Below are 12,179 nucleotides of genomic sequence, written 5' to 3' on the forward strand. Positions count from 1 at the left end.
AGACTTGATTAACAGAGGATGTAGGAAGCCAAAGTAAATACTAGAAATGTGTAAAGCTGTTATGGTGGTGTAGATTAGTTCATATGAAGGGATGTGTAAATCTGACTGCTCAACATGATTGATTCTTACGTCGAAAGGGAAGTCATTGTGTTATTATGTTTTTAGTTGTAAGTCCCTGCTGACAGCACTGGAGGTGTTTCAATGTCCCACTCAATTAAAAATCTCAAAGATTGTGAAGAGTTGGGTCTGCGTTGCCATTTTTCCTGGACTTCAAATATGGGAAGAGAAGTAGCAAGAGAGGAAATGCTAAACTTTGAAGACTGTGTCCGACAGCAAAAAACATTGGTGTGTACATGCAGCACTTCTTTGTTGAACCACATATCTTGTGTTTAAAAAATATCCCACCATGAGAGGTAGATGTGATGGTAGCTGGGTGACAGGACCATCTAGAAGGCAGGAGGAGAGCTCTGTGAGCCCATGAATCTTGCAATGCCTTTCAGATACTCTCACCTCTCTCACATTGCAGACAAGTGGGCGAAAAGCTGCAAGTTACTTAAATCAGTCACTGTGACACATCCAGTTAGCTTGGTTATGAAGAGAGCATGAATTATGATATTCTACTCTGTCATTTAAAGATAAATGTTTTATGGCAAAAATCCCATTATTATGTGTACATTTTTAAAAGAAAGATTGTGTTTTGTTTTGGGTCTTTTAGTTTGCACAGTTGAGGTTATTTGATGGGGTATTTTGTTGGTGGTGATTTTTTTTTACAGCAATTTTAGGAATTTTTGTCTTGCTAAGAGGTAGGTCCAAGTTGTGGTTAAATCCTGCAGATGATAGTCTTGCTGATCTCAGGATTTTCCAAATATTAAAATGCATGTCTGGATTTCTCAAAACCCCACAAAACTTCAAGAACATTAGACCCATTTCACCTTTCCCTAGATAACCAAGATGGCCATAAACTGCTTGAGTGTCCTGGTCCTAGCAAGATTTCATGTAATAGACAGTCTCTTGAATAGCTCTTGGTGACTTATTAGCTCTTCAGGTATTATATTTTAGCAAATAAAATTAAAGTTTTCCCCTAAGCTTTTGCTTAACTACAATAAATCATTTATAAGGTGCAATCCTATGTTATGCAGATGTTTTTTCCAGTCATGTTGTTTTATAAAAAATGTCATGTAGGGGAGTTCTGTATAGAGATGTGTATGAAGTCAGAGCAAAGAAAAATAAATCTTCCAGTAAACCCTGTCACTCTTGTGACTATGATCACTGTGCCATCCTCAGCACTGCTTCCTACAGGAGCCTGAGGCCAAGGCTGGAGGTTGGTACATGCCAATCCAGTGCTGCACGGCACCAGATGTGGGCTGGTCTAGATGGGAATTAGTTTTAGCAGAATCAAATTGAGTCCTTACCTAGAGAGAAGTCTGAAGTGCTCATGCACTATTAAGTTCCTGGCAAATTTTTTGCAATGTAGATATTTACACTCAGGATTTGTACATACACTTACACTTGGGGTTGTAGATACAGTTACGGTGTAACAAATATCCCTACCTAGACAAGCTAGTCAGAAAAGAACAGGGTAAGCACAGGAACACTAAAAGAACAAAATAAGTGTCCATGTGCCTTCTTGAGTGAAGTCTGGAGGGTTTTAGTGTGCATGTGTCTTTTTCTTTATTTACTTAAGATGGTTTAAGTTTCTCAAGTGGTAACTGCAAGCCTTGGGCAGCAGAAATACACTTGCTGAAGTATGCTTGTCCTGCATTAGGACAGCTGACTGGCCCCATGGCAAGATATTTTTTATTTTCAGGTGAAGCTTCTGGCTTTGGCCCACCCTGGCATTTTGTTTATCCTCTGTAGAAGTCTGTATATTTTGACAACATGGGTCATTATCTTTCCTCTTGTGGTTTCAGCTTTTTTTCTTGCTTTTCACTTGGGAGTTTTCCTCTTCTAGTGGTTCTTCTCTCTTTTCAGCAAGCAGTTTCTGCAGATCTGCAGGTGAATTCTAGTCTTTCTGTATAAACTCATTCCTTTTATTTAATCAGTTATGTATTTTTCAGTCCTCGTTCCTAAGATGAACATCCCAGATTTGTGGTTTGTGAAGGGTTTTGGCTAGTTGCTTATTAGGTTTGTTGGAGCAGGGAGGGGAAAGGAGGGATGGAAGGAATCACATCTCCCAGGGAAGGTGCTGTTACTAATTATGCCTTGGAGATTATTACTTCATGGCTCAGATATAATTAGTACTTGCTCAAACTCCTATGTGCTACTTAGGACAAAAGAAAGATTCTCTTTCACTATGACCCAAAAAGCCAGCTGTTACTTCAAACATTCATTTGTAGGGGTTCTGGAATTCTGTAATTCTTATGAGTCCTAACAGCCCTTGAACCCCCTCCAGCAGCTGCCATGCCTGCAGCCCTCCTCTGGCCAAAACTTTGCCACCTATAGTGGTACAGAGGTGCAAAGGAGTACTTTTAGGACACCTCTTACTGTTGGATTCTGGTTGTCTTTTGAGAACTCCTTAGAAATGTATGTTGTAGAACAGGATTTTTAATCTTGCCCATGTCTTTTCCATGTCAAGTTGGCAAAAGCTGGAGGTAGAGGGTAGTGCAGCACAGATCATTAAGATAATGGGGACATGGCTCAGAGACAGAGAAGCTCTGGGAGAATGATAAGAAGACCTCTGTCTTACCTCAATTATTTTATTTGTTTCTCTAATGCTCATGTTTCACCAATTCAGATCCAGTGCTGGAAGCAATACTAGGTGCCTTCTGGTGACAAGAAGTGTGTGCTGTGTGAGCTTTTCAGAAAATAAAGGTGTTGAGTCAAAATCCACTGAATTGGTAAGACTCATTCCCAAATCTTCATAGAGCTGCAGATCCCCAGTAGAATCTGGGCTGGAGTTTAGACAGCCTATGCCCAAATCTGCATTCCTCTATCCTCACACAGCTGCTTGACTGGATGACTTGGTGTTACCAAGCTAGCGGAAGCTCCTGCCTTTGGGCATGCCCAGAGGCATATCAGCTTCAGGAGAACTGAGCCGCTCAGTGCCAGGTCTGTCCTGCAGCAGCAGAAGCAGCTCTTCCAGATTGCATCTGCAAAAAGGCTGCTGTAGGCTACTGCCTTTGTTTGAAGTACAGCAAGGATGCTGCTGCAGCTCCTGTTCTCCTTGCCCCACCACACAGGGTAAGGATGCTTCCCTACACCCAGCCTGGTCCTCTCATCTTTCATATTCTTTCTTTCAGCTAACAGATTCAAGGAAGCTTTCCCATTCTCTGGGGCACGTCTGAACTTCCAGGGTTGTGTATAACTGCTTTGCAGTGGGTACAATCCAGATTTGTAGAGTTAGAAGTATTAATCAAGAATCTGTGAAGTGCAGTGAGCAAGGCAAGTGTGTGAAAGGTGGAAGAGCATGATTTCACTGCTTCTGCCAGAAAACATTCCTGTGGCTTGTGCCTACTTTTCATGAAAGATATAAACAGACCTTGGGGTGACAGTCACTGCCTAAAAGCTCTGGAGAAGTCTGTGTGTCCCAGTGGCATTGTATACAGGAAATCTACAGGAATGGCATTTGCACTCCCTGTCCCAGTGTAAAGCTTCCAAAGGACATTTCAAGGTCCACAGAGAATTTGGCTTCCAATTCATTATTAGGTAAATTATACCCACATGGAGAAAGCTGTTTCATGTGTTTCAGGGCTGTTTTTCACAGTGGGAGTCAATGTGCTGTTTCCCAAGGGTTCAGGAGGCATGGGCCAAACCCATGGACATGGAACACCTTGTACCTCACTAAAATGGTGATAGTAATTACATAGCTCATGGGAAGGGCTCATATAACACTGGAAAGGAGTTACTGGTACTTATTTCTTAGCTGTCGGATTTTATACTGCCTGGTAGAAGAGATGAAGCATAACAAATTAATTCTTCATTGTTAGAGGCCAGAAATGTTAGGTCGATTATGCTTTACCACCAGCTTCAGTAACACAAGCCACTTTATTTGGAGAAGAATAAGTTTTGTGCCTATTAGCTGCTGCCACTTGTGCACATGAGACTGATGTCAGCCATCGACTTCACATCACCAGCTATGACATATATACACCTTCTTGAAAGGCAGAGTTTGAAGTGGTCATTTAAGCTCTATCTATATTCTTTATTTCAAATATTAAGGCCACCATAATGCCGTATGTATTACTTCAGAGGATTGCAGATCACACCACAGAGTGTTTTATAAATGATTTCTCTTCAACATAGCCTTATATTGTCAGGCCAATTGCTTCTACAGTCCTACTTCCAGTCCTTCTACCTTAGTCTATGTCCAACTCTTGTTGAAATTTCTGAGATTCTTCTTTATTAAGGTTATTATCAGATCCCACACTGCCTCTGCTGCAAGAATAAGATTTGGGCCCACAGACAATTTATTAAAAGATCTTTAATTCTGTCCCCTTTGCATCGTCTCTATCCATTAGTCATGGAACTAATGACCACATGCACAGTATGTCGGCAATGTACATGTATTTATGGTGTCCTTTTAAAGGCACTTCTTCCTCCTGGGAGAAGAGAATTGAGAGAAGCTGCTGTTTCCCAGGATATAAATGGGATTTCAGCAAAAATTAAAAAACTCCCTACTACTCTTGCTTGCTCAGTGTCCAGCTCACACCAGGCATCAGCCAAGCAGACCAGGCCTGCATCTCTGCTCACAAGGGTTTACTGCTGCACATTTATCAGCTCTATACAGCAGCCCTAAATGCATGCACACGCCATTTATTTCAATATGACGAGGCAGGAAACACTTTCTTCCCATGCATGGGTAGGCAGCTATCTTTCCCTTCACCATAAACTGTACTTTGGATTCAAGACTTGCTGAGGAAAGGGACATTAATCACATGGCCTCTGACTTGTAAATGGTTTCTTCCCTTGAGAGATAAGTGGTTTTCCCATCCCAGACTGGGGACATTGGAGAAGGCTTCAGGCAGTCCATGAGCCATATGCAGTTTCCTGAGGTGCAGTGCTGGGTGCAATGCTGGAGTCAAGTAGCACAGCACAGCAGTCAGCACACAATACCTGAGGGGACCTCTTGCCCAGAGGAGAACACGATAAACAGAAACCACAGCCAGCCCCAGCTTACTCTCTAGTCCTTTAGTTCTATGCTTTCTGTGTAGATTATTGATTTTAGACTACAGTGTCAAGAGACAGCAGTGGTCTGTACAAGAGACCTCATAAGTCATAAACCATGTAAAATTACACAGGCAGTACTAAACTATACAGTAGTTTAAACAGTGTTTGTTAGTTGTTGTTATTACCTCTCCCAAGAGCTTAGTGCTGCTGCTGACCGTAGGCTGTGATTTACAGTAGTGTAATCACCTGAAAATACCGGGTTTGTTAAGCTTCTCAGGTAATAAAAAAACTGGTCAAGCAATACTTACAGATACCAAATGGACTTAAAATGTTTTTCTTGCCTGAAGATGTATTATTTTATTATGTTTGACCCATCCACTCGACAACAGACAACGTGGTCTTTCATTGGGGAACACTTAAAAAAAAGAGAATTATGAAGGAATTTCTGTGACTTGTAATATTAGTGCTATGGCCATCATAGTGTGACTGAATGTTCAGTGACAATACAGATACCACTTGACTCTTGTTTAAAATAGCACTAAGTCAGGGTTTTCCTCCTGAAACCTGACATCAGGTCTGTGAAACTCTTCTTTCTTGAAGTGATTCAGAAAGAAAAACTGTGCTATTTGAGAATGTATGCCACACACATTATTAAAGATTATTAGAGACCTTAAAATCCATTGGTTAGTTTTTTAGTAATAAATTGTTGTTGCATGAATTTATTAAAGATTACTTAGCCCTTCAGGAAAATGATTGTAATCATGCTTTTCGAGCTTTTTTTCTTAACAGGGTGGACTTGGAAAAACCTTTTTATTATTATACTGGTTAATTTTTGGTTTAATATTTTGTACCAGTAAAAAGCCCTCCCATTTGCTCACTTTCATTTTCCTCCGTCAAAGGAGATTAAGGCACATCTCCTTGAATATGACAGCTACTCCCGTCCTCTGCAGAAGCCCATATATAGCAATTCCATAGAGATCTAGAACACTATGATGGGAGAAAGCCAAGAAATACAGGACAGTGAAATGGAGGGGCTCCAAAATGAGCTGGCCCAAGGCCTCTCTCAATTGAATTTTGCAGCTTTCTAGGATGTGGGGCCAAGGTCATTCCTTCTTCAGATGCAGCAGAGGGAAGGGCTGGGGCAGGAAGTTTCCATGGGCACACACCTGCTGTTTGAAACAGCAGTGAATAATCAAGGGAAGAGCCGTGGAGCTCCAGCACCCTGTTTTCCCTTCCTCTAAAGAGCATGCAGGCAGCAGCTGCAGCTGTTGATTGCTTCATTCCTGTCACGGCTCCCAGCAGAGCCATTCCCTTGGGAGCAGCTGGATCTGCAGTCCCTGACCCCACTGGCCCAGCCCCTGCCCCAGCTCAGCATTAGGGCCACACCAGGCAGTTCAGCTACAGTGGTTCTGCTGCCCTGGGGCAACAGCTGCCTACTTTGTCTTGGCCTTCAGGGGCAAGCAGATCCACTCAAAGCTATTGCAGTCTTAAACAAAAACATTAAACCCCACAGTAGGCTGGAGAAACTCCCCATATCCAGTGTTTACTGAACCAGTGTGTGTGTGCTGGGCAGGAAGCTGCACAGGAAAACAGGAGCTTGGCCTCTGGGATAGGGCAAACAAGGCATGGAAAATGTGCTTTCCACCTGCCAAAAAGGCTGAGGCTACAGCTCTGAGAGCTGCTGGACAAGCTCACATCTCATTAAGGTCACTGGGATTTCTGTGGGCACTTAGCAACTGGTGTGCTGTAGGCCCTTACAGGGGGATGATGGGGAACATCACAATGCCAATGTGTCTGAGGCTGAAGCCATCCATGGTCTGGTGAAGTAATGCACTCTGGGGATACTTCCCACACAGTAATGGTTGTACTCCAACAGATTTGTCCTCAGCCTGACTGCTGGCTTTTGCTTTAGTGATATGGCAGTGCTATTAGCCAAAGCACATTCTCCCCAAGTCTGAAATGGTAGTCATTGTTGTTTATCTTCTCAAAAGCTTTTATTTTGCCTTCTTTTCAATTTTAATTCAACTTATGTATGATTATCTAGATAATATCCTGTAAGGACTTTTACATATAAATGTACTTCTCAATTTTTATTTCTTCTAAAGCTGTCAATAAAACATTTAAAAACTTCTCTGTGGCACAGACAAGCTTTTCACTCATCCATATTTTCTCTTAAATAAAGCAAGGGAGGTACTACTCAGTTCTCTCATGGAAGGCACTGATGAGAGCAGCAGGTTCTTACGCTGTTTTCAAAAGAAACCCAGCAGGATTGAGTGCCATCGTACATGTTGGCCACTAAATCTGTTGTGTCCTCAGCTTCCTGCTAAATGAAACCTGGTTTGATTGTTCCACATAGTGTAAACTGCTGTTGATTGATGTAATGCTGAATGGTGCTGGTGGCGATTGATCACTCTTGGCTTGACCATTGTACATCCTAGTGAGTAAAAGGGAGGTACTACTGACTAGGAACAAAAAGTCAACAAAGGAAGAAACATGGAAGGGAAGAAAAGGGAATCTCATAGCCATCATGTGGACACAAAACAAGAGTCAGTAAGTTTTTTGCCAAATTTAAGATATATTTGATTTTCTGATGCTGATTTATTCAGCAAGACACTTAAGATTTTGAAAACAGAATGCATAAATGCTGCATGGGAGAAATAAGCTGAGAAGCAATGTCTTAATATAGAGTGCAGGAGTGCATGGAACACTTCTGACAGTGGAGGAGCCTGGGCTCCTACACAGTCATTCCCAAAGAATGTCAAAAATATTTGTGGGAGAGAACAAGCTTGTGAAATCGATTTTCTGAGCTGCTGTCTGCTTATTTAAAACAAAAATGATCTTAGAGTTCTATGTGTTTTCATATCAGTGTTAAGCTGATCTTATAAACACATGTTCAGTATGTAATGTAAGTTTAAAATATCCATTATAAAACTCAATGCAAAGAGAATGTAGCTTGGATGCTTGCTGGCATGCAGAGAGATATCCTGTCTTATTCTTTTTTGTACTGCGACACAGTTGTAGCATTATCAGATATCTAGGGCTTTGAAGGATCTATTGTAAGCATGTCAAAGGTGTCTAGAATTTGTTTTTGGCAATATTAGATCACAGAGACTGAGGAATTCCTGAGTCTCACTAACTTTCATTAAACAATGTATCCCATTATTGTTTTTCCTGTTTTAGAATTGAAATTAAACTAGCATTAATAACACTCTGCATATTTATTCTTTCAATCAGAAAAAATTATCTTAATTATTATCATGTCTGTAGAAATATGCATTCAAAACACATCTTAGCCAGTGAATAGTCACCACTGCTGCTTGTGCAGGCAGAGAAGGGTGTGCCTTGCACACATCCTGATGTCCATGGTGGAGTTTGTTGAGTCAGGAGTGCTGTCTCCTGATCAGCACCTCACCTCCCCAATGACCTGGGAGAGTCCAGGACTAATTATGGCACAAGTGTTCCACTGGGCAGTTTTGCACATGGGAAAAGAGCATTCCCACAGCAAGTGGTAACTTGTGTAGCAGCCGCTACGGTCTAGTGCCACCACTACAGGACTGTTGATGGGATGTGGGAGTGCAGGCTGTGTAACTGGGGGCTAGGAACAGCTGAGCCTGAACTTGGAGTCCAGATTACAACTTAGCAAGAGTTTCAGGCTGGGACGAAGACTCTGAAGTGAGAAAACAGTTGCTTGTCATAAGAAAGAGGACAGAAAAAAAGAATGGGCAGAAAATCCTGTGCCCCTTTGCCTCTAGACTTCATTTCAGGAAGTCATGGTCATTCTTATGCTGGTGTGTTGGCATGTATCTGTCAGCCATTTTGCCAGCAAGAGTCCAAACTCTCTTTAAGTCTCCTTCTTCTAAAGTATGACAATGTTCTGTTGCTGTCAAATATTCTTTTGGTGCCTCATGGTGCTAAGTTCAGCCTTCTAATGTAGAAGGTCTTGCCTTGCTGGAGGCCATCTGGGTCTCAGAATGCCACTGGAGAGTAGAACTCCTGCTTCTTACCATTTTTTTTTAAAGACTTGGAAATTAGTACTTTCTTCATACTAATTAATACTAATACTGTAATCACTAGGAAAGGTAGAAGAATATTTAGGCTGTGAAATGAAGCACTCAAAAACTGCAAAGTATTATGATTAAGAGTTACACAGTGATTTGACTGGATCCTCTTACACATGTTCACAGATGAACATGTAACAAGCAATGTATTTTACAAGCAGGTTTGAGTCCAACTTTATTTATGTTGGCAGTTAATTAAATACAAACATTTGTATCTTCATTTCCACAGTGCCACAGAACCCTGAAAAGTCACTACAACAGCAGCACTTGCTGGGCATTTTAGCTTCATTTTACAAATTTTAGCTTCATTTTACAAACTTCATAGCCAAGTGGCAAGCACATCTAGTAAGGCAGGTTTAGACATTTCGATATCTTGTTACCTTTTCCTTAAATGAAATGACAGTTCCTTCTGAGCCAGGATAGTAAATAAAATATACAGGGTGGAGATGAAATCCTGTCTTTACAGCAATTAATATAAATTATAGTACATGAAACATTATAGTACAGATACATATCCTTACGGTCTTAGTTATTCTGTTCACCAAACTAAATTGCTAACAAATTGGCAAACTAACAAATATCAGCATTTGTGAAAATTAAATCCATATGTTCTTCAAATGCATGTATCATCAACTATGTCCAGATGTATAAATCCATGGATAGTTTTAAAGAATCTCAGTCCCACAGTCCATTTCCATTATGATACTCCAAATGAGCACTGTTCACAAGCAATACACAAGTATATTTAGTCTGTTCAGGAAACAATACTTGTTGCTTTCCTTAGAGCCAGGTATCCTGTAACCACATCTGAAGGGAGCATCCGAATATAGGCAAATTCTTCGATAGTACTAAATCTTAGCTTGCTCTGTGGATCTGTGTAATTTGCCTGAAAAGGAAACAATGGTAGAGATATGATTAAAATAAAATTTCTAACCATAATAGTAAAAGAAGTATCTTAATTACAAGATCACAAAGCAGTGAGTTTCTCTTCCTAGTTAATAGCACTGCTGTTCTACCATGCAGCCACAAGTCTGTCTTTTTTTCTTTCTCCTCATGTGAAAACTTATGAGAAGCTAACAGACCTCCTAAAAAGCAGATTAGAAATGCATTAAACATAACAGAGGGCTGAAGTAAGCTTCCTATAAAACACAGCGCAAAAGAAATTCCTCAACCCTCTAAACTCACCCTAGCAACTCTGTGCCTTGTGCAGTCTCTCTCAAGGCAGCTCTCCAAAGAGTCAAGCTGTTGCCAATAAATTACCCACAAAGAGGCTGAATTATGGGTGCTCTGATAGCTTTGGACTGCCTTTCTCTTACTGCATACAACTTAGCTTTTAATTTACTTTAAAGTGGTTGTTAAAGCTAGGGAGTCTCAGCTTATGGTTCTGTGACTGCACTGATAAGAGATTTGAACCCAGTATTGTGGTTTGCTCCAGATGCCTGCTTTCAGGATAGCAGCCTGGCCAGCTCACCCTGGGCTACGCTTATATCCTCGGCTATATTTGGACCCTGGGTGCCTGGGAGCCGTGCCAGTTTCCTTCTATCCTCTCCCCTTCCTTGTTGCTACAGAAACATGGAGCATGGCTGAGCTCAGGGGTAGGCCAGGAGGCTGCACTGGGAGAAGGCAGGCATCAGGGCACTGCCTCTCCATGCTCAGCCTCCAGGACAATCCCTGCCTCTTCGGCACTGGAGCACCAAGTGCCTGTTAAGACCCTGAAAGTGTCTTCTGTGCTTTTCTTTAGCACAAGATGGTGGCAGGCTGCAAGGCACAGGCAATTGAGATCTCTCAAGACATTGGTACTAAAAATAGGAAAGGCCAGGAAGAATTGCTTATAGTGCAGAGCTCTCTACATTTTTATGTTGGAAAGCACCTGTTGACCATGGTAACAATCCAGCCAATCATTTAGTTTCATATGACTTAGAAAATTTAGTGTTATTTGTAGCTTTGTTTTCTTTACAAATAAATGTTGCCAGGTTAATTAAATGCAGTCAGCTAACAGTTCAAACCATCAATTAAGTTTCAAACAAATGGCAAAGTTAGAACATTAAGAGGTATAAATTTATACAGCAGGTATAAATTTACTTTTATTTCACTCTTTACATCTGGCCTCATGTAAGAAAATGCTAAGCAATTAGATTGCTTTTCAAATGTGCATAATTTTGTGATAGAGTAACCAAGCAATATCTGCAAGTTTTATTGTGCACCAATCTAGGTTAAAAATATTATCGCAGCTCTTGACTGTTCTGGTATTATGTATTGGACTGTACTGTTTGCAGACACTAATGTATCATAACCAGCCATTCATGCCATGGCTTCAGCTTAAAAACAAACTTCACTAGTACTCTAGCAATAATTAGAGATTAGAATATTAAATTAAGATTAATTTGCAAAGAAAAAAACTCTTTAATGTTTAAAAACTAAGTCAAAGGCCATGGAGACATGCTCTTAAAATACAATAAACTGGGTATCTCAGTCTGTTTCTATAGTAACAGGTCTGATCCATTTTCAGAAAAGGAAAAGAAATATAAACATTTGAAGGTTTGGGGTGTTTTTTAAAATCTGCTTTACAATAAATTACTCTGTTTGGAATGTTAAAATACCTAAATACTCATTTTGCAAGTTTGGGAATAATAGGTTTATTTTGCAGTGTCAATACAGTATATAATAGCTTTAGAATTCTAGGCTGCCTTACAAATATAAATTGGCTGCTCTGCTGAGACCACTGGTAAATTTAATTCCATTTGTGCTGCACACAGAAAGAGAAGGGGATCAGTAGAATTTAATTGTGGCATCTAATATAAGAGCAAGTATGCTGATTGAGAATGTTTTAATACACTTCTCTTTTTGTACCTAGTAGACAATTTAATTCTTCTCTAAATGGGTAATGCTAAGGAGTTCTTTTTCCCCCACAAGGGGAATCCAGCATTCCCACAGAAAATATATTCTTACACAAATGCTTTTATATTTTACTCAGAAAATACAGGGACATTTTTCTAATACTACATTTCTACAATA

General features: G+C 40.5%; 1 protein-coding gene across 2 annotated transcripts in view; it reads right to left on the reverse strand.

Annotated features, from left to right (window-relative positions):
- Nucleotides 1-9,311: 9,311 nt before the first annotated feature.
- The window catches only part of INO80C (INO80 complex subunit C), a 30,093-nt gene continuing 27,225 nt past the window's right edge, over nt 9,312-12,179 (reverse strand). For both annotated transcript variants that reach the window (XM_021528773.3, XM_021528772.3), the window contains one exon: nt 9,312-10,050. In XM_021528773.3, the coding sequence (XP_021384448.1) occupies nt 9,919-10,050 (132 nt within the window). In that variant the 3' untranslated portion in view covers nt 9,312-9,918. The remainder of the gene's footprint in view (nt 10,051-12,179) is intronic.

This window comes from Lonchura striata, chromosome 1 (assembly GCF_046129695.1).
Source record: "Lonchura striata isolate bLonStr1 chromosome 1, bLonStr1.mat, whole genome shotgun sequence".
In the NCBI taxonomy this organism is placed as follows: domain Eukaryota; kingdom Metazoa; phylum Chordata; class Aves; order Passeriformes; family Estrildidae; genus Lonchura; species Lonchura striata.